We start from the raw sequence: 25,617 nt of genomic DNA, 5'->3' as shown, positions 1-25,617 counted from the left end.
AAAAAAATTGCAAAATTTTGCCCATTTTTTTGCGAACTTGTACAAAAAAAAACATTTTTTTATTTACTAATTACTTAGATGGAAATTTTGGAAATTTGGAAATTTATTTATTCATTTTTTGTAAAACTATACCCACAAATTTTTACCCATTTTTGTTGTAACTTGTACAAAAAAACATTTTTGGAACGTTGTCCTCTTATTTCCTAAATTTTATAATTTCGGAAATTTTGGAAATTTTATTTATTTTTTGAAAAACTACACCCACCACCCACCCACCAACCCACCTGGTACTTGACTTTAAGGAATTTAAGACATATTAAAAACTTGCAAGAAATAATAATGCAAAAAACAAAAACCTTCACAAAATAGTGGATAAGTACTTAAGAGTTATCAATAAAATTAATAATTCTTGTTCTTATACATAGTTTTAGTTGTTGTTAATAATTCAAAAAATGTGAATTGTGTGACACGATGATCATCATGAATAAAATTAGTAAAATGTAATAACAAAAAACCACACGTTAATTTACATAAATTTACGCCATGAAATATCCAAAGCAGCAAGTTGAATAATTAATTAATTAATTAATTAACTTAGAATTAAAATAAACTGTCACCGTTGCAGGATAATAATAAGTTAAGTGAGGATAAGCTATGATAAGATAAGAGTTTATGGTTACATTACACGAGTTAAGTGTAGTTAGTCAGTATATAAAAACATGTAAAATGTAATAAATAAAGAACGATTTCTTCAGACTTGAATACCCGATTAAAATTGTGTGCAAGTTTTATTTTTCCAAATTTTGAAACATATTTATTTATGATTCTTCTTTGGAGAATTTCAAAATATTGAGAAATTTTAAGGAAATTTGATACATTTTGATCACATTGCATTGAACACCCGATGAAATTGTGTGCTATTTTTTTGCAAAATTTTAAAGCATATGTGCATATATTTCTTCGTAGAATTTCCAAATATTTTGTAATTTCCATGAAATTTGATACATTTTTAGCAACCGTGGAATGCATGGCATTGAATGATTTCTTCAGATTTGAATACCCAATGAAAACGGTGTGCAATTTTTTTGTACACAATTTTAATTAAAACATATTTATGTTTCTTTACAAAATTTCAAAATATTGTGAAATTTCCATGAAATTTGATGCATTTTGACATTGCATTCACGATTTATTCAGACTTCAATACCCAAAAGAGGTAGAGGAAATTGTGTCCAATTTTTATTTTTCCATATCTGGAACACATACCACAATTCTTCACACATTAACACCCTATCTGCAAATTATTTTCCAAAATTTCAATATATTTCTTCACAATTTCCATGAAATTTCATACATTTACATTTACAGCAAGCATGTATACTTGCATTTCGTTGCATGGCATTGACGTGACATTGACGAAACCATCGCCTCATCCCTCATCCATCCATCCATCTGACTCATTGTATTCGTGACGCCAGCAGCATGCATTTTAGCGAACAAAGAAAGAACCCAACTACTACTTTTTTGCATCGCAGTTTTGCCAATCCAAAGGTGATGGCAGACCAAATTGCAAAACTATATACGCGATATACACACTTGCAAAAGACGCATTTCATCCAAAACCAAGAATTGCACGGGGTCATGCGGCCACGACGTCCGTGTAAACAAAGGCATCTTCAAATATATCCAATTTCCTCCAAAAACCCGAATTATTTCATATTCCCCCTCGATAGTCGCTTACCCGCTTATCTGTCATACTATCACCACCACCACAAAATCTATGCATCCCTGGATCAACTTACTGGTTCAGAATTTGGTGTCTGAGCCCCCTTTACGATCCCATTTTCGTCCCGATTTCGAAATCTGAGGTTACCTTTTTGACCCCAGATTTCACTTTCAGTTCGATTCAAATACTTTACAGGGGTAAAATTCGCACAAAATTTGCATATTGGGGGAAATTGGCACCCATTTTGCCCCACAAAGCACCAAGTTTGCCTCTACATGGGGCTGAATGTCACCTGGTTTTTGTGTTGTTGTGAACCAAGTCAGTCGTCAGTCCACAGTCAGTCCAACTGCTACGAATCCAACAAAGAAATATAACTATCTTATTAATTAATTAGCTAACTTAACTATGATTAACTAAATTGACTAAATATTCCTCTCTCTCTCTCTCTCTGCTCGAGATTCATTTCGCTTCTTCGCTAAGGTTAAGCACTTATCATCATCATCAGCAGCACATCACCCACGACAAGATCCAGACCACCCACGGCGTAAATAATCAGTGAAATATTATCATCCCTTATCATCAGCAAGATGTGACTTTTTTTCCCCAAAAGAAAAAAAAATCTGGATAAGTTTTAGATATCGCAGAAAATAAAAATTATGAAATGTCGTCGTCAATATTTGCTTGACAATTTATAATCTTATCTTGTTTTTCCTGCCGTGAAGGAAGAGATAAGTAGTGCTTACTTTTATAATTGATAAGTGGTTTAAACAGTTTAAATTAAACTTGCTGAGTAATAATTAAGTGGGATTAAGAAGAAGAAGATAAGAAGGCGGAGAAATTGAGGTGAGTGGACGGACTGTTTTGTTTATCTTTACGAAGAAATATTTTAATTAATTGAATCATCTCCATTAATAATTTAATCACAATTAAGAGTGAGTGAGAGAAGGGTTTGTTCAATTACTTTAATAATTAATGTCCTTGAACTGAGTCAGGGTCAAAGAACTGAAAATTTACGATCGAATTGTTATTCGTTTGTTTTCTGCGTCGCAATTGACGATATTAATTTAATTTGGAATTTGTAGTACCACTTAATAAACAAGAGTAGAATCAATTTAATGGAATTGAGGCATAATTAAAGTTAATTAATGAGGTTCAAAACCAGGTTCCAAGTTTAAACGTTTTACTACTCCAAGCTCCAGCTGCGATTGAAAGAAGAGATAAGTTGATGCTTTGTTATCGTGAAGCTAAGATTAGAACAAAAGATAAGAACAGAGAGTTCTGACGGAAATGGAACATAATGATGAAAGGTGAAAGGTTATCCATTCAATTAAATTGAAGTCATCAATCTATCCAAAAGTTTTGATACTTTGTTTTATTATTTCCTCTCCTCCAAACTTTGATTAGGTTTTGTTTACTTGACATATTTCTGAACCTGACCTGAAAGAAAGCTTTATCGGAATAGGTTGATAAGCTATAAGCATTCATGATAAGCATTCATTACTCTGAATTTAATGTTTTACACCAAAAATAATGAAACTCAACTTATATTTAATGTTATATAAACAAAAAAGTAATATCATTTCCTCCAAACTTTGATTACAAACATGACATATTTCTGAACCTGGAAAAAACGAAGCTTTATCATCCCCGAAATAAATTGATAAACAAGTATTGCTGATAAGCGTTCATTAGTCTGCAATGCATTTAATGTTTTACAACAACAAAACAAAACGAAACCCAACAACTTTCCTGTCGTTCGTAAGTACAGAACATAAACTGAAAAATAGATCATCATCACTGTTGTGTGACGTCGATTGTGTCGAACGTCGATTTTAATTGCATTACCCAGAATCACGAGGAGTTGTTTCTTTCTCGTAAACAACAATTAATGATGGACTAGTGGAAGTATTGACCACCTTTCTTTCTTTCTCTCTGTCGAGTTACTTACCTGGCATCAATCAATTAGTGAAAAGTGATTCAATCCTTTCTCTCTACTCTCTGGCAAGGTGAAGGTAAAGGTGGACGTGGACACAACCAAAAAAAAGGACAATGGATTGTTTTGTTTTGTTTCTTTTGTTCTCTCAATCGGATAGATGAAGTAAGCAAAAGTAGTAAAGTCGGAACGATAGATCGGGGACAAGAACAAAATTGAGAGCAGTTTTGTTTCGTTTCTTTGCGGATTTCCTACATTTCTTTCACTAGAAAGCAAGAAATCATTTCTTGCATCACATTTCTTACATTTTTTTAGAAATGTGAAGTGCAAGAAACTGCAAGAAATATGCCACACGTCGTATGAAGTATTTACAGCGGTAGTTTCTGGCGTCTTGCATTTCGTGGGGGTCAAAATTGAAAAACACTTTCTACCCGTTATTTCTTGCAAATGGCTACTTTCACCTGATTCCAAGGAAGGCAAAGAATAATTTAATGGGTAGGAAAATCATATATTTTTCTGGGGTGACAATATTGTCCTCGTATTTGAAGAACAATCCTAGGGACATTATTGTCCCCTTTGTTCGGCAGGCTCTGGTCTTCAAAACTAGTAACAAAAGTCATCTTCTAAACGATAAATTTGGGATAATAATGTGTAAAAGGGGAAAAATTTAGATCCTGGGGACAATATTGTCCCCATGTTCCGCCCGCTCTGGTCGGCATTGTCCAAAATTCCACTTTCTTTGCAGAATTTACTTGATATACGAGTACTCGTCCACTCTCAAAGAAGGTTGCTCACAATTGCAACTACTTGTTCCTTGTTCCTTTACACAATCGAGTCCAGAGTTCAATCCAATCTACGCTCCGATCCGACCAAAGTGAAGTTTACGACATTTCAAAAAGCAATTTTACATGTGTTCAATGAATGAATGAATACATCTAAAATGCAAACTTTACTTTCCCCGTGTAGAAGAAACTTTGTGAGGAAAAGGAACCGACAGGGATCAATACTTTTATTTTATCTTCTATCTATTTGCGTAATGAGGTCAAAACACTTAGGCTAGTTTGCATCAAAGGGGAGAAAAGCCAATCATCACCAATTTATTTATGTAACAAAGTTAGCAAATTGTCCGTGGGGTGGGTGCGTGGGTGGGCGATGAATTGGATTAAATTGGATTAATAAATAATCCAGTTATGAATAAATCCAAATTGGAGCCATCCGGGTTAATTAATTCCGTAAATATGGATGAATGATGAAGGACGTTTCTGCTAAATTGTTGTGATGAATCGATTATTTATTTGCACAGGGCGGATATGTATTTTTGAAAAGAAAAACGTTAAAATATTTACGAAACATATATAAAAAACATACACATTTTTACAAACTTTTTCTATTTTTGAATATAAATTCTCCGGATTTTGTGTGGTCCAACCTTATCAGCCAAAAAATTTAGTCTTTCACATCGCTTAAATTTGAAATATTCACAAAATATATACATACTTTGGAAAAAATATTTAGAAATATTTTTTAAAATGCAGAAAAATAAGAATTTTAGTAAAATTTGTTTTTCGGAATATGCTCTGGATCTTTTGTCATCCAATTTCTTTCAGTAAAAAAATTTCGATCTCATATCGTTGAAATATTTACAAAATATATGCGTAATTTTGAAAATAAATATTTATATATCTGAAAACCTAGAAGTAGTTCTAATATGTAAACATATTTTGAAAACTTTGTGCCCTATGCGAGTTAGGGGACACGCCCATAAAGCTTTACCGTCGGTCTAAATCCAACGAAAATGTTGGAAATCGATACATATCCGCCCTTTGTTTATCTGCCATACATGTCATGCACATTTTTTATCCTTTTATTTCTTGGTAGGTTTCCGATTATTATTTATTTATTTATTTATTATTTATTGTCGTACTTGAACTTGCATTTTTTGTATGGATCGATTATTCCCCTCAGACCAAACCAGACCAGGAAAGAGAGACGAAGAATAATACAAAAAATTAATGATCCACTTGAATCGTGAATGTTATACAGTTCGGCAGCAGAGTAGTTGGTTTGGTTGGTTCACAGTGATTTATTATTCCCCACGTGCATTCTATTCTCGATAAGACTCTTATCATACATAAGAGCAGTTAATTAAGGTGGGATAACTCAGACATAGATTTTTAATCTCACTCTACCCCTGTTCAATCTATTTTAATGCAAATTTCTTCTAAAATTTGCATTAATTTCGAGATAAATTCAACTTTTCTTAAGGTAATATAATGTACAGTTAATTTTTGGTACTACAAAACTTAACTATCGATTTGAAAAAAATAGCAAATTAATTTTTCAGGAAATTTATTGTTAAAAAAATGGCAAATGAATTAGCAATGTTTTTATTACTACAAAACTATTGATTTGAAGAAATTCATTTTCGAGGAAATTTATTGTGTAAAAAGCCATTTTAGAAATTTTCCCTTAAACAAATGAACAGGGATGGAGTGAAATTAAAAATCTATGCTACACATCAAATAGTACCTTATTTAATTGCACTTCATTATTTTCATTTCTTGGCTGCTTCTAGAAAAATATTATCCTTTTGTTCTCCTTCGTGTAACTTGACGCCGTTTCTATTTATTTCTTGCACCGTGAATAAATACGCGACAGCACGGTTCGTTGTTCTTGTGGTGGTGGTGGTCTGGTCCTCCTCCCGTTACTTATTATTCCGTTCCTTTAGAACAGTGGCCGCGGAAGCCGTGGGGACATTAACATTGTAGGATAGGGGAGGAACGGGTTTATATAAGATGGGGAGATGATGCCGACATCCAACAACCGTGGGGACATTGTCCATCTTTTGTCCCCCTCACCCTTCCGTGGCCACTGCTTCTTTAGAATGATTATATTTCTCAACAACTCGCTCAACATAAGGATTCCTTCTTCATCTTCTGGAATAAATCTGCATGAAAATGAAACACCGTCGTCGTCGCGAGTTGAGTTCATTAGAATTAGAATTGCTTGGCTGACTGGCTTTGTTCGTTAGTTGAGAGACTCTCAACTTGAGGACTAAATACAACTTGAGACATTATTTTGTCATATTCGTTTCTGCTTATGGTTTGATACCATCTTCTGATGGCGAGGAATGATACAAAGCTTTCGTAGGACTTCGAATGAGAAAAAATGTGATAAAGATTTTTTTAAACGATGAAAAAATGAATACAAACTTGATTTTTGTTTCTTTGCAGGGATAAGAAAGTCCAGTTTCTCGGGAGAGTTGCAATTTGTCCGGAGAAGGAAGGAAGGAACGCTTGTCCTGTTCTTGTTCTTTTTGTGCCATAGAAGTTGAAATCTGGACATCGGTCAATACTAGCGAACTACTGCGTGTGCAATAAAGACTCGTCACTATCGAAAATCGGTGCTGTTGGAAAATAAGTTTCTACAATCTCAAAGGACACTGGTCATCACATCACAGAATCTAACGGATCGTTCCCACCACCATTTTATTTGCTCCCTCGTTCACTGCCCCCTCCCCAGCGTGGAAAAGAACGAAGAGATTATAGATTGTTCATGGGGAATTGCTTATCCCATTTCTGGTAAGAGCAACATAGGACTGGATAACTCATCGTCAAAATCGTAAACATTTTTAATCATTTCTCTGGGAATTTATTTTAAAATTTCTGAACCATAAATTTTTGTTGCAAGTCATTCACAATTTTATAAAAATATACACTCCAGATTTTGACACTTTTTGACGGAAGAGATCTCAAGTTTAGGAAGCCTTCAGAAAAATTGGAACTCATCGAAACTAGCTCAAAAAACCCAGCGTCATTCCATTAATCAACTCACTGACTACAAATTTGTCGTTCAGAATTTTAAGATAAATTCCCAGAGGGGAGAATTGATTAAAAATGTGCTGATTTTGATGATAACAATTTCAAATTGGCGAGGAATCACACTAATTTTTTTCTTTATGCAGCTCAGCCATGGGTAACTGCTTGAAAGGCTCTGCTTCCGATGACGTGTCCCTGCTTCGAGGAGGTGATGGAACTCGAGAATCCCTCTCCAGCGATCAGATTCATAGCTCAGAGATTTTCCATCAGCAGTTGTCTGTACGGAGTTATTTTATTTTAATTAAATCCTTTAATAATTATAAACTATAGTTATATCGTGGGTATTCACGTTCCTTCGCAAAACATCTTGGCATCTTTGCGATTTTTTTTGCGAAATAGGACCTATATTTCGCAAAAAAATAAAGCAATCCGTAGCTTTGCATGTTTGCGAAATCGGTGTCGTGAATATTTAGTAGTTCTGTCTTCTGTCACACCGTAACTCTTCGCAAAGTTGCAAAGATACGTTACAAAGCGACGTTTACGACGGAGTTTAACGTGAATACCGACATTGTCTGCATTTAATTGTAATTAATTAATTACTAATTAATAACTAATTATATTTAGGAATCGAACGTGCCTGAATACTACCCCTCGCCAAACGTCCGCCGCCCCCTGAATCAATTGACGGAGGAGGAACAGATAAAAATTGCCAAGAGAATGGGACTCATACAACACTTGCCTTCCGGCGTTTTTGATGAGTCTGCCAAACCCCGAGAGTGAGATTAGAGTCTAAATTTGATCTTTTTCTGGTTTGAGTTCATTTTCGAAATTTAATTCCAGATGCGTCATCTGTATGATTGACTTTGTTCCTGGGGACCGAGTCCGGTACATGCCTTGCATGCATGTCTATCATGTCAAATGCATTGACGATTGGCTGATGCGAAGTTTTACGTGTCCATCTTGGTACGCAAGAGAGCAATATTTTTAAATATATGATGCACATTTTTGTAACCCAGTAGTAAAATTTACAAGCGTAATTTCTTCAAGTTTGATAAGATTACGGAGGAAATTTAACATAGAACTCATTACCAAAATTGTTAAAATTTCAATCGTTTCACCACATTTTTTTATCATTTTTCACCTCTAGGAATTTATTTTAAAAGTCTTAACGACAAATTTGTAGTCAGTGAGTTGATTAATGGAATGGCGCTGAGTTTTTGAGCCAGTTTTGATTAGTTTCAGTTTTTCATAAGGCTTCTTAAACTTAAAATCTCCTTCAAAAAGTGTCAAAATCTGGACTAAATATATTTTTTTAATTGGGAACCACCCGCTCTATAAATTTTTAGTCCACAATTTTAAAATAAAATTCCAAGGCGGAGAAATGATTAAAGCTGTGCTGATTTTACGATTAACGATTAACGCTGATTAAAGATTTTGGTGATGAATTATCGAGTCCTACGGTAGAAATGTACTCTAAACCTGTCGACGTCTCTATATTTGTGTTAACTTTACTGGGTTACAAACATTCTCCTTAATTACCACCTTATCTTATTTCATCTTATCCCATTCTTTCTTCCAGCATGGAGCCCGTCGACGTAGCCCTGTTTCTCACGTATGAAACGAGCGGTCATCGTTAGCAGAGGAGGGGAGAATAAATGACTACAAACGAAAAGCAACGCAGTTACGTCTAATTAATTTCAAACCGAACCCATCCTCGCATGGAGAACTGTCTCACAAGAAAGAAAGCACAAAATTATTCTTCCCTTCTTTTTACCTACCGGAATTTTAGCCAAGAACAAGAACAAAAATCGAAAATTGTTTACTTATTCTCCTCCTGATCGTCCCCAACCAGCCAAAAAACAACCGAAACCTATATAGCATACGTAAATAAGGGGCACACCAGTCTTCTACCTACTTCTACTACTACTCTCCTCGCATAATAATATGTAACAATAGTCAAAAAGTGTACTAAATTGTCCTCGAAATGTGTAAGTGAGCTGGAGATATGGATAGAGTTGTACTTATGCTCATGACATGAAAATAAGCCCCATTCTCGTCATGTTTATGATAACCTTGGTCTTTTTGCGGGTATTAATTTGGGACAAACGAGTCAAGTCTTAACTCAATAAGTAAAACAGCGCATCAATTCAGGCAGATCTTTATAACATTGTAAAACCCGTAAATTCCGTAAACTTACAAAATTTTACTCATATTTCGAACAAAATGTAGGTTACAAATTTTTGTAAGCTTGCAAATCAGATTAAGGGCGTCACATTACTTTGAAAATGTACAAAACGAATGGATTTTACGAGTTACCAATAACTGCGTGAATGGGCTCAATATTTAAATGCGATTCATTTTCGTTTTGGACAAATTTTACATACACGACGAAACACCACTGTTTCAGCAATTGTTCTTCAACTTTGCAAATTTGGTGTGACTTAATTTTAATTTTATGTCATCGCTGTACAGGGATCTTATCAAATTAAACAGCACCGTAAATATTTAAACAGAAATATCCGTAAAATGTGCCCAAAATCTTAATGTTTCATTAAGTTCCAATGTTATGAGCATAAGTACAACTCTACTCACATTCCATTTCCATACTTAAACATCTTTAAAATTTAATAACCACCAAACTCTTACCCAATTTACTTACAGTTTTCTATTTCAGCTCTTCTGAAAACGTCTCCCCCCGCACACACCTCGCCTCGAATTGATTTTATTTTACTCCACCACTCAACCAACTCGAAACACACGTCCAGTCCATCTCGAAATTGGTAAAATGAAACTTACTTAACGTACATAGAGATCAAAAAAGAAATGAAATGTAGTACTTGTCATTATTTGAAATGTAAACTCTTATCTTATACATATAATTTGCATAATCATTACTAAATTGTAACCTTATCCTTACTTACTTATCTTACGTAATAGTACTTGTCAAATTTTTGTTACGAGTAGTAATCAAAAAGAAATAGTGAGAAAAAAACTACATAAAGTAAGATGAAAAAAAACCACTCGCCAATCTTATCGGGCTCGATCCTCCCCGATAATTATGATTAAACTTATAATTATGCATATTTAATTATAACTACGACTCCATTTTATTAAGGAATACGTTTTTCTTACCGTGATCTGATGAAACAAACTAGTTATTGAAATGTGTGATGTTTTTTTAGGATAAGGTTAACTTGATAAGGACGTATCATTAATTTTAAATAATTGCTTATACAATTCTTCTTAAGCTGGGTTTATATTTACTTCACTTCTTATATAGTAACTTGCGCCAATGTTGTTGTACTTTAACTATGGCGCAAGTTACCAAGTATAAGCGCAGGTGAGAATTGTGGTTATTTTTTTAAATTAGTTACTTACGCAGTAATTTTTCTTGGAGGGTATGCTTATTTACCTTATTTAATTAATAGACTTATCTAATTAAGTAATAATTTTACCTTGTATGTCTTATCATCTGAAGGTAAAAAATTGTTATCAAGTAGTGTACCCAGTTTATCGAGTAGGTGACGATTCGTTATCCATCGTGGTAATAATAATTGTTGAATTGATACGTGGTTACTTCCACCCGAAACACTGATTCTGACCTAGGAAATCGTTACCTACTTGGTTACATACACTGCTCGGTAACAATTTTATTACCACGTTGTATTTCTATCCTTACTTACTTACATATTATGTAACTTTTACTTTTACACCACAACTCTACGCAACTGTCTGCCTGCCAAACTCTCAGTCTGGCCAGGACTCGGCGTCGTAGTGTCGTCGTGGTGTTTGGGGAGTAAGACTTGTCGCAGTATTTGTACATTTCCGAACACGAGAGAGAGATCACATTAACTAATGAATAAGTAAGGAAAAATTCGAGTAAAAATAGGAACCATTTTTATACAAAAATTCGCGATAATCGGCTTAAAATTGCATCATTGTTGGCTTATTAGCAATTAAGTAAGTAATTTTTAGCAAGTAATTTACATACAGAAGAGCAAAATTATATAGGATGAAATGCCAACAGAGATTTATGTACATCGTGAAAGTGAAAGTGAAAAGGGTTAAAGTATTGAAAAATTAATGTGCAAAAAATTCGCGAATTTTTCATACGTGCAAAATTTCTAGGACTTTTTGGACAGTTAATTCTGACAAGTGCAGACTTCTTTTTTGTAGAAAAATTTGCCAATTTTTGGCACATCGATGTCCGATACGGTTTACGTAGTTTTTGCTTACAAGTGCAGACTCTTGGAGGTCTATTTTGCAGAAAAATGTGCCAATTTTTGGCACATTAATTATTTTCAATGTGTAGTTTTTTGCTTTCCGTTTCTCCATGAGTGAGCTTTTTGTGTTAAATGTTACTGCTAAAAATTACTAAATAGTTAACTAAATGTACTGACTACATTCCATGTTGCTGTTGTTCTTCTTAGCAAAGTAGTTAATTAATTAATTAATTAGTTAATTAGTTGGCCAACAATATGTAAATTAGAAGATATGTATTCCAACGCGTTGTAAACTTTAGTACTTAACAAGAAAGAGGGAAATTATGTATCTAATTAATTAAGTAATTAATTGAAGAGGAGAAAATATACATACGTACTTTTTATTCCTCCAAAGTCGCATGGAGAGGGGGGAAGGGGGAGGAAAGAAGGAACATGTAATTTAAGTATTGGACTGATTGAAATGTGTGCTTATTAGTAGGCGGAGGAGTAATTAATTGTAATTAATTTAGGGGACGATGACTATGTAAAATGGAGGTCTCGGAGCGTATGCGATCCGATTTTTGGCAAAAAGTAGTGTCAATCTATCGCGAATTTGATTAGTATGAAATTTGCGAAAGACACGATCTCCCAATGGGCACGTTTGGCCCAGATATTTGCATCCGAAGAGGAGAAAACGAGCAATAAAGTCGACAAATTTTACAATTTTCAAATTTACTGCGCATTTTCTCCTCTTGGGATGCAAATATCTCGGCCAAACGTGCCCATTGGGAGATCGTGTCTTTGGCAAATTTCATGCAAATCAAATTTGCAATCGATTGACACCAATTTGCCCAAAATCGGACCGCATACGCTGAGAGATCTTCATTATTTATAGGTATACATTGTTACTTTTACTATAATTATGTCGCCAGAGAACATAAGATGAGAGAAGGAGGGGAAGATTGATAAGTTGTTATCGGAAAACAACGAGAGGAGGGTGATGAGGTGAGCGTAATGATTCTGATTCGTTAAGAAAAAACTAAGATTATTTAATGTAAGTATTTACTCTAAACTGAACCGATATGTCCGACAATGTCTGTATTGATTTTTAAGTCTAATAACGTATGTACGCATGTAATGAGAAGAAGGAGGAGGAGGTAACAACACGAATAAATAAATCGCGGTATTTACTTTTCGCAAGAAAATCTATAAAAAATCCTTGTTCAAATTTTTAATGCGAAATTAATTATTCTTGAACCATGATCATTCAGTGGATGTACTAATTTCGGGTACTAATTTGGCACAAAACATGCTTAATGAATGGGCGTCAATTAGTACTCGTAATAAGGTACTTGTGCAGCTTTGGGTAGACTTTTTTAGCCAAAAAGTGCAATGAATTCATCCTGTTGTTGTTTGTTGTTAGGCCAGAGATGCAGATGCAGTTCGGACTTTGCCTCTTTTTCCTCTGGCAGATTGACAATAACTGCAGTGCATGCACGCCATGGTAGTTTGACCAGATCAGGCAGCCGCATCATGATACCTGATGCATAGTGGGAGTGGACAGTGCTTCGGGTGCAAGTACTTAACCAGAAATAACTGCAAGAAAGTGGTTTCTTGCAGGGGAATATTTTGATCTGGGAGAAATGTAACGCGCAAGAAACGACGCCCCGCCGCTGTAAATACGCCATGCGGCGCGTGGCTAGATTGTGCATGTTTCTGCCACTTTTTTTGCAGTTTCTTGCACCTCTCATTTCTTGCATTGCTTCCTTCCCGGTGCATGAAATGTAGCAAACCCGCAAAAAACGAAACACTGCCAGTGGACTTTTGCCTCGCCTCCTTAGCAGCTATTTGCTATTTGGTTCGTGTAATAGCAAAAAGCGCTGCAATTTTAAGCAAAGATTCATCACATCAGCGGCTTTTAATAGTAAAAAATCGTGCAATTTTAATTTAAAGATTCATCCCGATTAACAGCTTTTTAAATTTTGTTGTTGTTTTACTCCTTGCCAAATTTCGTGAGAGTATTAAATCCCTCAAAATCTTGATTAAATCTTGAAGAAAAAAGTATCTTGACGTCATCTAATACTTGATTAATTCTCCTCTCCATATTTACTTTGCCTAATGTCATTGTTGTCTTTACACACGTGAGGGGATAACATTTGACAAAACCTGCTACATAAACTGGTACTATAATTACCGTATAATCGTATTTATGCCACCTCATCAATCATCAGTATACTTATCATTCTACCATACCAACTATGGATATTTACCTTATGCCACCTTATCCACTATCCGGTATGCTTATCATGCCGCCCAATCAATTATGGGTACTTAAATGGGGACTTAGCCTGACTAGAAAAACTCTATAAAACAAACAAGCATATTTTCATTGTAACAAACAATCTCGCATTCATTTATTCAAATAAACAATTCAATTTAAAAAAACTTTAAAATTTAAAACAATTGCGATAACAAAATACGAATTATTAACTATTTTTAAAAATGACTTCCCCGTTAAACAGAGACCGGAAGCTTTCTGCCTTTAAAACTATATTTGTTTCACTAACTAGATACAACTACAATGTTCTACTCTTACTACTCTAACAAAGTCAAATTGCCTAATTGGAGTCGCAATCATAATAAGTATAAAAAACAATAATATCAATATTGATATTATTGTTATTGTTATTATTGTTTATTATTAACTACCATTGTTATTTAACAATGGTAGTTTTAATGTTTATAAGTCCTCCAAGATCTGAGCCCATATCACATTCATCTCGTAAAATTTTATGACCTTGTGCGGTATCCTTTCGTTGCATTCCTGACGAGGAATCGCCTCCATATCGTCGCGTTCTTTGTATTTCACGACGAAGCGGAAATCAGCATCGTCATCCGCACCCTCCTCCTTGCAAACTGCGACGATATCCTGCACCCTCCAACCTTTTACCAGCCCGCTCCGACCCGGCTTCGTTATCTTGATTACCTTCTGTCGATAAGGTAAAAAAATGAATCAATTAATAATGTTGACGTTGATGGAGAATGAGTAAGGAATTTTTGTGTAACCACCTTCTTCTTGGGAGAGGAGGAACCTCGGCGGGGGTCTCGGTCGAGACGATGGGAGGGACCAGGAAGAGGCTCATCTTGCCTAGCGGGACGGGCTTCCTCTTTCTTTTGAGAAAGTTCAGAACCCTTCTTTTCTGTCTTCCCGACTGGTTCGGAAACTTTCTTGTCATTCTTCTCGATAACTTGGGACGCTTTCTTCTCCGTCTTCTCAGTTGATCCGGTAGGTTTCTTGTCACTCGCCTTGGCTGGTTCGTCAGCGCGCTTATCTTCTTCTTTCTGAGTTCCTCCTTCTTTCCGATCTTTCTTCGAATCGGCTCCAGTCATGCTCTCTTCCAGTCTTGCCGGATACCTGCACCTTTTCGGATTTCCGACGTTTCCCTTCAGGCTTGACCCTTCTTTGTTTACGTGTTTTCTGGAACTCTTCTATAAGATCGTAGCAAAACAGACCGGTAGCCGGCTCCCAAGTGTTGTCCTCCCTATAAAGATAAACCAAAACGATATCAACCAATTCATTATGATAAACCTAGTTCAAAATGAATGATTATATCATTATTTGACTCACTTTGGGTAATTCTCCCATTTTACTAAGTATTCCAATTTGCCACGGACCATCCTCTGACCCTGTATCGCCTCCACCATATAAATATTTGGGTCAGCGGGCTCTTCTTCTTCTTCCTTGCCGTCGTCATCGTTGCTGCTGGAGGACGATACCGGCGGTGCTGGGACCTTCTTCCGGTCTCTCCCCGTCGCCATCACATCGACCATGACGATTCCTGAAGGGACGTCCTTGTCGTCGACCGCCAACTCAAGTTTTTCAGTAGTATTCGAATCCATCGTTCTGTACGTACAAAGAATTAGCATAAATTACAATCAATCAATTACTGAATAATAGGTAAAACTAGTTGTCCTGAAATGATAAATGATTTTAAAAAGGAACCACTAAACCATCATTTACCCTTTTTTTACTTCGATCTAACTCAATTTTTAGAAGGCAAAACTTTTCTTATTTCTGACTCTTCTACCTTTCGTTAACTTGGTAAATTTGACGTAGAAATCGAGACTTTGGAATTGAAAAAACGTTCGAAACTGCTTTATTCTAAACTTTGGCCCAAAAAGTAGGAACCAAGGATAAAAAGTTAATCAAAGTGGGCACGAGGCAACAGCAGCAGGAAGACGAGTGAGAGGGATCTGAGAGCAAAACCGGAGTAGTAGAGGCCGGCAGATGAGAAAGCACGCAGCTCGCCTCGTTGGCATATTCCGATTGGTGATCATGCAAATGAGGAGGGGCCAAACGTACCACGTGACCTCCGTGAAAGATTGGGGTCGTGGGACGTTTGAGATTCTGGGGCAAGATGAAATACCTGCATGGAAAAGACGCTTTCCATGAAATTCCAGGGTCCTTCTTCTACTCATTTTCAGATCTTGAGGGCCTGATTGCGTCTCTAGCATTTGCCCCCACGCCACACCCACTCGAGGGGATGAAAAACGTGAAAAAAGGCATGTTTTCAAAAATCCTATTTTGCTCTGATTTTGACAGTTTTCACATTTCTGTGATCTCAACATGAAAACTGTCAAATTCAGCAGAAATCTCAACTTGTATTATCGAAATGTATGTTCAGGAGATTCAATCAAAATGGGATTATCACAGTTCAATCAGACCCGAGATAATATGCTAATTAATGATCCTCTTATCCCAATTAATTAAGCGTTGTTTAAAATGTGCACAATTTTAGTTTCAATGAGTAACTTTATGTGTAAGTATTATGAAAAATAATTAAGCTCATAATTAACTAATTAGTAAACTTTGACACTGCCCAGCAGGGGGCACATCTTAGCAAACAGTGTTTCAAACAGAAAATAGTTCCATACGCCTCATGAACGAATCCCGTGACGAAAGGTTTCTACACCTCCGGCCGCATGAAAAAGTTACTTGTAACGAGAGAGGAAGAATTCTTTGTTTCACATTTTCATTACAAAAGTGATCAACATTGAAATCTTTATTGTTAAATTAGTACTTATTTAATACTTAAATAAGTACATAGGTTTGCAAACAAGTATGCAATTTATAATTTCGTATTTTGTAGTTAATTTGCAACGTTTCACAATAAAATGAGAGATGACATGAGCATCCCATTACATTACATTTGTTATTACGTTCAATTTAGTAATAATTAGAATCATATATTTAGTTATCACTTATCACATTCGTACTATTTTTGTTAAACACACTGTTAACAATCTGGTAGAGCCACATATATATTCCGCTAAGGGATAGATTAGGTAATAACTTCCTACCGGATTTGTATAGTGATTGAATCACTATCCCAATGCACAATTAGCATTGTGACCCCGATTCTCATCAAACACAATCTCATCAAACACAATCTATGTATGAGTACATAGATGTATTAACGATCATTACCAAGGGGTAATAATCGTTAATACATATATGTACACATAGGTATATGCAGAGTCATATATGTATTCCGGTCAGTGATAGTTTAATACCAATTGTGTTTGATCTGAATCGAGATCACCATTATTCCCATGGACGTGGTCATCATGCTACCATCGTCTCATTCTCATTACCGATTTACTGGACATCTCTCCAATTCCATGCGTTATAATATGCAAAGCAAGGAAGCAATGTAATGAATCACACAATCAGACTGATCTAGATTTATTTTGATAAACAGATTACACTAATAAATATTTATTTAATACCAGTTTTCTAAGAGTGTCGATAAGCAACGTATCAGCCAGCGTTGTTCGCGTATTGAAAATTATGCCATGAGATGTGCAGTCAGAGCCGGATTCTGTTACTGCAATTGTTCTGCGATAATGTTCATTAAGTTTCGCCATAATTCACGATACGATACAATGCTAAACATAAATGGGTATGAATACAATGACCGCGGACGCCGTGGGGACATTAACACTGTAGGATGTGGGGAAGAAAGGGTTAATATAACAAGATGAGGACATCGAATAACCGTGGGGACATTGTCCCTCTGTCCCCACGCACTGGACGTCTGTCCTGTACAATAAATATGTACAGTGCCATTAAAACTGGATTGATTTATTCAAGGTATTTAGTCATATTTAAATGAATAAATAATCTTAATTAAGTAGATTTAAGGGTCAAGAAAAAGTAAAGTAATTTAATTTTGCATATATATGCAAATATTTCGCAATTATGTAAATTTGCAACATTTCATGAGAGACGAGATGAGACTGGAAGAAGAAGATGCGGGATGTCGAGTTGCACGTGCAGCAGCAAAGTGTGTAGAAGAATAACAGGTTAAATTTAGTGAAAAACTAAAGATAATTAATTAAATTAAATTAGTGTCCTTATCGCCATGTCGTCCACCAAGTATACTCGTCTCATCGTCAAGAACCTTCCCGAGGGGGCGACGGAACCCAAACTTCGTGACCTTTTCGCCTCCAAAGGGACCGTGACGGATGTTCAACTGAAGCGTTTCAATGACGGGAAATCTCGTCATTTTGCCTTCGTCGGTTATCGAACGGAGGAGGAGGCAAGTGCGGCAAGAGACTATTTCGATAAGTCGTTCTTCGGTGGGGGCAAGATGCAGGTGGAGCCCTGTTACCCGTTAAGTGAGTGCCTTAATTTTGTGAAATTATCACATTTTTAATAATTATTTATCGTTTCTGGGAACTTATTTAAAAATTCTGGACGACAAATTTGTAGAGCAGGGAGTTGTCCACTTTTTTGAAAAATATACACTCCAGATTTTGACACCTTTTGAAGGAGGAAATCTCAAGGTTAAGAAACCTTTAGAAAAATTGGAATGGCGTAAAAAAACCTTATCGCCATTCAATTAATCAACTCACTAAGGACAAATTTGTCGTTCAGAATTTTAAAATAAATTCCCAGAGGGGAGAAATTAATTTAAAATGTGTTGCTTTTAGTGATAAGTCATCAAGTCCTAAATTAATTTGATTATTATTATTATTTTGTCTACAGATGATCCCAATAAACCAAAGGCTTGGAGTAAACACAGCAAAAAAGCGGAAGAACCTCAGCCCACCAAGAAGAAGAAGAAGAAAGAAAAAGATGAAAGTGACGACGACGACGCCAACGCCAACGCCACCGCCGCCAACGCCACCGCCGCCGCCGCCGACGACGACGATGAAACTGCCCCCAAAAAGATTAAACGGAGGGAGGAAGAACTTTACGAAAAGGCGCAGGCTGACCCCGATTTTCTCGAGTTTTTACAAGTCCACAACTCCAAGAGTCAAGCAAAATGGGGGAACGACACGGTGCTCGACACCCTGGAAAAAATGGTGTTGACCTCGGGCAAGAAGAAAGATAAGGAGGAGATTGTCGATAAGAAGAAGAGTGAAGGTAAGCCAAAGACGAAGAAGGAAGAAGTCAAGAAGGCGAAAGGTGTCATACCGGAAGACACTTTTTTCACCGTGAAGCTTCGAAATTTACCGAAAAAGGCGAAAAAGAAGGATTTGAAAGCGTTCTTTGCTCCCTTGGTGCCAAAGTCGATAAGGTGAGTGGTCAGTTTAGATAAGCAGTGGCTGTGGGGACATCGGGGGACATTAACATTGTAGGAGAGGGGGAGGGACGGGTTTATATAAGATGGGAAGATGATGCGGACATCGAATAACCGTGGGGACATTGTCCCTCTGTTTGTCCTCACGCTTTCACGCCCATCGTTGATAAGGTCTTATCTGACGTCTAATATTTTTCAGGACTCCTCCCGGTCTTCGTGGGTTTGCCTATGTCGGATTCCTCACGGAGAATGAGCGGCGGAAAGCTCTAGCCAAGAATCGCAGTATCCTCCTCGGTCAACAGATCACTGTTCGGACCTACGTCTCCCGAGCGGGGGTCGTGGGGGCAGAAATGGGTGAGCGGAAAGGGCGCTGGGCAGGACAAGCGGCCGAGTTGGAGCGCTCTGCTGAAGGGGTGGAAGAATCTGGGCGAATCTTCGTCCGTAATTTGGCCTACACGGTGAATGAGGCTGATTTAAAGATGGAATTTGAAAAGGTGAGTTAATTATTGGTAACGATGTTTAAAAATATTTAAATTTATTACAGGTAATAAATTTAGAATGGAAGTCGACCAGCGTATGCGATCAGGTTTTGAGCAAACTATTGTCAATTAATCGCAGATTTGATTGGTATGAAATTTGCGAAAGACACGATCTCCCAATGGGCACGTTTGGCCGAGATATTTGCATCCCAAGAGGAGATAACGCTCAGTAAATTTGGAAAGTGTAATATTTGTCGACTTTATTGCTCGTTTTCTCCTCTTCGGATGCAAATATCTCGGCCAAACGTGCCCATTGGGAGATCGTGTCTTTCGCAAATTTCATACAAATTAAATCTGCGATTAATTGACAATAGTTTGCTCAAAATCTGTGAGCATACATTGGAAGATTTTCATTGTAATTTTAAGTAGTCAACAATTAAGACGATTAAGTTAGCTAAAATACGTTTCAATGATTAATTAGTTCGGCCCTGTGACGGAAGTTCACCTTCCCGTGGATCGGCTCACCCGACAAAGCAAAGGATTCGCCTTTGTATCCTTCCTCCTTCCGGAACAAGCCGCAAAGGCGTTTGAGGCTTTGGATGGGACGACGTTTCAAGGACGGATGCTTCATCTGCTCCCCTCCAAGAGCAAGGACGACGACGAGGCTGGCGGTGGCGGTGTGGGTGGCTCCTCTTACAAAAGGGAGAAGGAGGCTAGTCGCAAAAAGACGGCAGGTGGGCAGAAGGTTCCTCGTGTAGTGTGCTTATCGAGCAAACAATGAAGCAATTCACGCAGGCCTTCGTAACATTGTAAAGTCCATAAATTCTATACACATGGTACAACCTTTTACTCATATTTCGAAGGAAAATTAACTCCCAAATTTATGTAACCTTGTTCAGATCGAGGGGGGCGTCTCTTCATTTTGTAAAATTATGGCACGGATTTTACAAAGTTACAAAGTACTGCGTGAATCTTGCTAAATAAAGACATGTCCATACCTTAGCTGGAAAAATTTATTAACAAAAATCACACACAATTTTGTGCCAAAGTTTTCTGAAATCTTAAGTAAGGGGAATGGTTAACTTATAACTTAATACTACTCCCGGCCATGATAAATGTTTTTTACAGAAATACTTGTTTTACTCATAATAAAGTATTTCGTTGTTTGTAAGTACTTGAATCTGCCAGAAGTGATAATACAAGTTGTTAAGATCACTTTAAAATTTAAATTTTTAAAAAACTTTCCAAAATTGTATCGATTTTTACCCAACCATCTTTACCGGCTTTTATTGGTCAAGCAAGCTTGCGTTTCTCTCAAGACTTGATTTTAGTTAACTTGGATTTCATTATGGCGAGAGGAAATATTAGCTTAAAAGAGTATTAATTATGATCAGTTAAATATGACCCAATAATTAATCCTTAATCCTGATGTCGTTAATCCGCTTATCAATTGATAAAACTCGTGACTAATGAATTGTATTTTAACAATCCACTCCAGGTTCTTCGCACAACTGGAATTCTCTCTTCCTCGGAATGAACGCCGTGTCGGCCGTAGTTTCTGAAAAGTATGGCGTTTCCCGAGAACAGCTCCTGCTCGACAATTCCGACGCGAAGGACGAGCACTCCTCCAGTGTCGCCGTTCGGATGGCATTGGCCGAAACGGAAATCGTGTCCGCGACCCAGAAGTTTCTCGAAGCGAACGGCGTCTGTCTGGATGCGTTCGATGCGTCCCTCGGACTCAAGTTGGAACGCAGCACGACAACGTTTTTGGTCAAAAATTTGGTCGCAAACACGACCGAGGACGAGTTGCGGTTGTTGTTCGAGAAAAGCGGCGTTCTCGGGAGGGTTGTCCTTCCGCCCAGCGGAGTTACCGGTGAGTGGACAGAAGAAATTGGGGGATAAGTTTATATTTTCTGCGTTATGTATATGTTCGTTTTTAATTTTAACGTATGACTTATCACCAAAATCGTGGAAATCAGCCCATTTTTAATCATTCCTTCGCTCTGGGAATTTATTTTAAAATTCTGAAGGACAAATTTGCAGACCAGGTGGTTGCCAATTAAAAAAAAATACATAATCCAGATTTTGACATTTTTTGAAGGAGATTTCAAGGTTAAGAAGCCTTCAGAAAAATTGGAACTTATCGAAACTGGCTGAAAAAACTAGCTTATCGCCATTCCATTAAGCAACTCATTGAGTACAAATTTGTCGTCCAGAATTTTAAAATAAGTTCCCAGAGGGGAAGAAATGAGTAGAAATGTGCTGATTTTGACGAGAGTCATCAAGTCGTATGTTAATTACGTGTTCTTTTTTCATGTGCAGCGATTGTGGAATTCATGGTGCCGTCCGAGGCGAGGGGGGCGTTCAAGAAATTGGCGTACTCGAGATTCAAGGGGATGCCGCTCTACTTGGAATGGGCTCCCGTCAACGTCTTCCGCGTGGCGTCGGACGGGTCCAAAATCTCCGTCAGGAGAGAAGAAGTAGTCGAAGAGAAGACACAGCCAACTGCGGACAAGAAGACGACGAAACTGGCAGAAAGGGAGTTGCCCAATTATGACGACGATGACGAACCATTCGACGAGAACATGGTGCCTGAACCGGAAACGACCGTTTTCGTTAAAAATCTGAACTTTTCTACGGGAGAAACGGAACTGAAAAAGGTGGGCGATTGTTACGCCATCGTAATTTATGTCCTAACTATGGCGCAAGTTATCGATGTATAATTATGCAAATTGTTGTAATTCTCTGGTACAGCACTTTGCCTCCGTGGGACGAATCTTTGCCGTGACGGTGGCACGGAGGAAGGATCCCAAGAGTCCCGACCAGCTTTTGTCGCAAGGCTTCGGCTTTGTCCAGTTCTATCGGGCGAAGGATGCCGCCAAGGCTTTAACCACTCTCAACCAAAGCATGCTACAAAATCATTCCTTAGAAATCAAAATGTCGAGCAGGACTTTGCAGTGAGTACTTCAGTTCAATTCACTCTCACAAGAGAGGTCTTTCAATAGAATCAGATTTTGAACAAACTAGTGTCAATCGATCGCAAATTTAGTTAGTATGACGTTTGTGAAGGGCACGATCTCCCAATGGGCATGCTTGCCATAGATATTTGCATCCGAAGAGGAGAAAAAGGGTCTTAAAGTCAACAAAATTTACACTTTCCAAATTTACTGCGCGTGTTCTCCTCTTCGGATGCAAATATCTCGGCCAAATGTGCCCATTGGGAGATCGTGTCCCTTGCAAATTTTATACCAATTAAATTTGTCATCGATTGACACTAATTTGGCCAAAAATTTGAGACCATGCGTTGCGAGATCTCCATTGTCAGACTTCTGTAATTCTGGATAGGCTTGTAAAAATTTGTAATCATTTATTTCCATGTAGATCTGAAAATGCTGCTGCAAATGCGAAAACGACGGACAGAAAGTGCTCCAAAATCCTCGTGCGAAACGTCCCATTCCAAGCGAACGAGGCAGAAATCACGGATCTATTCAAGTGAGAAGTGTTCCACAGATATGAAAATGATTTCATTTCATGGCCAAAATCGTAACCTTTGCGTATTATTTTTTTTCCAGGGTGTTCGGAAAATTGAAGGCGGTTCGAATGCCACGAAAAGCCACAGGGGAAAGCCAACATCGCGGATTTGCCTTTATCGACTTCTTCGTCGAGGCGAACGCCAAGGTGGGAATAAAACAGACTGCTTAATTTTGATTAATTGGATTATTTACATGGAAATTTTAGCAGAAAACTAGCATAAATTTTACTTTATTTCTCAATATTTTGAATTCCGTCTGCCATCGATTATCAACACATGCATAGATAATGACGAAACTTTTTTGGAAAAAATTAATAGTTAGTTTTTTGAAATTCGGAAAAATTGTCAAGTTTTATGTGATAAAAATGTAGAAATTTAATTTAAAACGTTGCCAAAAAAACAAGATTTCAATTTTGATTATGTGACTCAAGGTGTAATTTGACTTTGTAGACTGCATTCGACACGTTGAGCAAGTCGACGCACGTGTACGGCCGTCGCCTGGTGTTGGAGTGGGCGGAAGGGGACGCGTCGCTGGAGGAGCTGCGGAACAAGGTGGCCCGACAGCAGGCCACGTCCTCCTCCTCCTCGCACCACAAGGACAACTCCACCAAGAAGCAGCTCCGGAGGTACTTCGAGAAGGAGGAGGGCACCAAAAGTGGTCGGGGGGATGAAGAAAAAGGGGACGACGACTAGTTTAATCAACGGTTTAATCACTAATTGCAAGGATAAGGTTCAATCTCAATTAGTAAAATAGTTTGTAAAATGACCTCGCGATAAGTGAGTTATTGGCCAATTTGATAATTAAGTAGACGAAATTATGTATCTATTCGGTGCAATTAGTAAATCTTTTAACTTATCTGATACATGTAAAAGTAACTGTTGAATTAAGGATTAAATTAGCTGGACTTGATAAGATGAAAGTTTGTAAGATAATCGATATTTTTAAAACTTATGAGTAATTAAGTCGAGTTGTGTAATATAAAATATTTAAATGACGATAGATTCGAATAAACTTGCAAATGTTACGGATAAGGGTTGAATAAAGGTTCGACTTGATAAGTGTAAGTAAGATTATCGATATTTGCTAAAAGTTGTTATATGTATTTTGAGAAGTAATTATTTCTAGTTGTGTAATACGTATTACCACCACGGTAAAAAATCGAATAAACTTGGATAACACGAATTTGTAAAGGTTTCAATTCGTCTTTTGTACCAATTCATTCCTTCTCAATTAATCCTGCATTTATGAAAATTGGTGACACGAATTAACTCAAAGATTTTCATTCATCATTCATTTTAGTTCAGTTCTAAATTCAGACGTGATTCATACACTATAAAAAATCCGGTGGAGTCACATATGTACTCCGTACTGGTATTTATTTGGTCCCGGGTCTGATTGAACTGTGATAACCCCATTTTGATTGAATGTCCTGAAAATTCGATAATTTCGAAAAAGTTGTGATTTCTGCGGAATATGATCACAGAAGTGTAAAAACTGTCAAGATCCGAGCAAAATTGAATTTTCACATGAAAACATCCCTTTTTCATGTTTTCCATCCCTTCGAGTGGGTGTGACGGGGGGCAAATAAATATGCAAAGTGCCTCAAGATCTGAGAGGAAGGCCATGGAAAGGGTCTTTTCCTTGCAGGTATTTCATCTTGCCCCAGAATCTCAAACGTCCCACGACCCCAATCCTTCACGGAGGTCACGTGGTCCATTTGGCCCCTTCTCATTTGCATGTTCACCAATTGGAATATGCCAACGAGGCGAGCAGCGTGCTTTTTCGTCTGCCGGCCTCTACGGTTTTGCTCTCAGATCCCTCTCACTCGTCTTCCTGCCTCCTGCCTCGTGCTCCACTTTGATTAATTTTTTATCCTTGGTTCCTACTTTTAGGGCCAAAGTTTAGTAATTAAAGCAGTTTCGAACGTTTTTTCAATTCCAAAGTAATGAAAATGTGAAACAAAGAATTCTTCCTCTCTCGTTACAAGTAACTTTTTCATGCGGCCGGAGGTGTAGAAACCTTTCGTCACGGGATTCGTTCATGAGGCGTATGGAACTATTTTCTGTTTGAAACACTGTTTGCTAAGATGTGCCCCCTGCTGGGCAGTGTCAAAGTTTACTAATTAGTTAATTATGAGCTTAATTATTTTTCATAATACTTACACATAAAGTTACTCATTGAAACTAAAATTGTGCACATTTTAAACAACGCTTAATTAATTGGGATAAGAGGATCATTAATTAGCATATTATCTCGGGTCTGATTGAACTGTGATAATCCCATTTTGATTGAATCTCCTGAACATACATTTCGATAATACAAGTTGAGATTTCTGCT

The 25,617-nt window shown here is 37.2% G+C and overlaps 3 protein-coding genes across 7 annotated transcripts; 2 read left to right on the top strand and 1 right to left on the bottom strand.

Moving 5' to 3' along the window:
- The first annotated feature begins 2,029 nt into the window (after positions 1 to 2,029).
- Positions 2,030 to 12,248, top strand: LOC110861798 (RING finger protein 11). Of its 2 annotated transcripts, none has more exons than XM_035844959.1 (7): positions 2,030 to 2,569; positions 6,893 to 7,240; positions 7,624 to 7,756; positions 8,102 to 8,253; positions 8,318 to 8,440; positions 9,057 to 9,465; positions 10,152 to 12,248. In XM_035844959.1, exons 2-6 carry the CDS (start codon positions 7,215 to 7,217, stop codon positions 9,112 to 9,114), a joined length of 492 nt encoding a protein of 163 aa, XP_035700852.1. In that variant the 5' UTR covers positions 2,030 to 2,569; positions 6,893 to 7,214; the 3' UTR covers positions 9,115 to 9,465; positions 10,152 to 12,248. The 2 variants fall into 2 exon arrangements, with proteins under 2 accessions (XP_035700852.1, XP_035700853.1); XM_035844960.1 differs by having other exon boundaries at positions 10,139 to 12,248.
- A 1,814-nt stretch (positions 12,249 to 14,062) lies between these two features.
- Positions 14,063 to 16,195, bottom strand: LOC110861796 (heterochromatin protein 1). 3 transcript variants are annotated; one of them, XM_035844958.1, is made up of 4 exons: positions 15,701 to 16,195; positions 15,308 to 15,583; positions 14,749 to 15,221; positions 14,063 to 14,665 (listed from the first exon to the last, which is right to left on the bottom strand). In XM_035844958.1, exons 3-4 carry the CDS (start codon positions 15,067 to 15,069, stop codon positions 14,420 to 14,422), a joined length of 567 nt encoding a protein of 188 aa, XP_035700851.1. In that variant the 5' UTR covers positions 15,070 to 15,221; positions 15,308 to 15,583; positions 15,701 to 16,195; the 3' UTR covers positions 14,063 to 14,419. The 3 variants fall into 3 exon arrangements, with proteins under 3 accessions (XP_035700851.1, XP_021966618.1, XP_021966619.1); XM_022110926.2 differs by having other exon boundaries at positions 14,063 to 14,668; positions 15,701 to 15,969; XM_022110927.2 differs by having other exon boundaries at positions 14,063 to 14,668; positions 15,768 to 15,969.
- An 811-nt stretch (positions 16,196 to 17,006) lies between these two features.
- On the top strand, positions 17,007 to 24,478 carry LOC110861778 (probable RNA-binding protein 19). 2 transcript variants are annotated; one of them, XM_022110904.2, is made up of 11 exons: positions 17,007 to 17,833; positions 18,092 to 18,360; positions 18,731 to 19,265; positions 19,468 to 19,762; positions 20,229 to 20,481; positions 21,246 to 21,620; positions 22,070 to 22,407; positions 22,502 to 22,704; positions 23,129 to 23,239; positions 23,320 to 23,425; positions 23,730 to 24,478. In XM_022110904.2, exons 1-11 carry the CDS (start codon positions 17,721 to 17,723, stop codon positions 23,970 to 23,972), a joined length of 2,841 nt encoding a protein of 946 aa, XP_021966596.2. In that variant the 5' UTR covers positions 17,007 to 17,720; the 3' UTR covers positions 23,973 to 24,478. The 2 variants fall into 2 exon arrangements, with proteins under 2 accessions (XP_021966596.2, XP_035700850.1); XM_035844957.1 differs by lacking the exon at positions 17,007 to 17,833 and adding an exon at positions 17,959 to 18,026.
- The last annotated feature ends 1,139 nt before the right edge of the window (positions 24,479 to 25,617 follow it).

Source organism: Folsomia candida, unplaced genomic scaffold (genome assembly GCF_002217175.1).
Source record: "Folsomia candida strain VU population unplaced genomic scaffold, ASM221717v1 Fcan01_Sc045, whole genome shotgun sequence".
Taxonomy (NCBI): Eukaryota; Metazoa; Arthropoda; class Collembola; order Entomobryomorpha; family Isotomidae; genus Folsomia; species Folsomia candida.
This window is presented reverse-complemented; position numbering and strand designations above follow the sequence as displayed.

Coding starts and splice junctions, on each gene's coding strand:
- LOC110861798 (XM_035844959.1), top strand. CDS start 7,215: ATGGGGAATTGCTTATCCCATTTCTG. Junction 7,241..7,623: donor AATTGCTTATCCCATTTCTG/GTAAGAGCAACA, acceptor TTCTTTATGCAG/CTCAGCCATGGGTAACTGCT. Junction 8,441..9,056: donor AGTTTTACGTGTCCATCTTG/GTACGCAAGAGA, acceptor TCTTTCTTCCAG/CATGGAGCCCGTCGACGTAG.
- LOC110861796 (XM_022110926.2), bottom strand. CDS start 15,069: ATGACTGGAGCCGATTCGAAGAAAGATCGGAAAGAAGGAGGAACTCAG. Junction 14,669..14,748: donor CCTCCTCTCCCAAGAAGAAG/GTGGTTACACAA, acceptor CCTTATCGACAG/AAGGTAATCAAGATAACGAA.
- LOC110861778 (XM_022110904.2), top strand. CDS start 17,721: ATGAGGACATCGAATAACCGTGGGGACATTGTCCCTCTGTCCCCACGC. Junction 18,361..18,730: donor GGAGCCCTGTTACCCGTTAA/GTGAGTGCCTTA, acceptor TTTTGTCTACAG/ATGATCCCAATAAACCAAAG. Junction 22,705..23,128: donor ATGTCGAGCAGGACTTTGCA/GTGAGTACTTCA, acceptor ATTTCCATGTAG/ATCTGAAAATGCTGCTGCAA.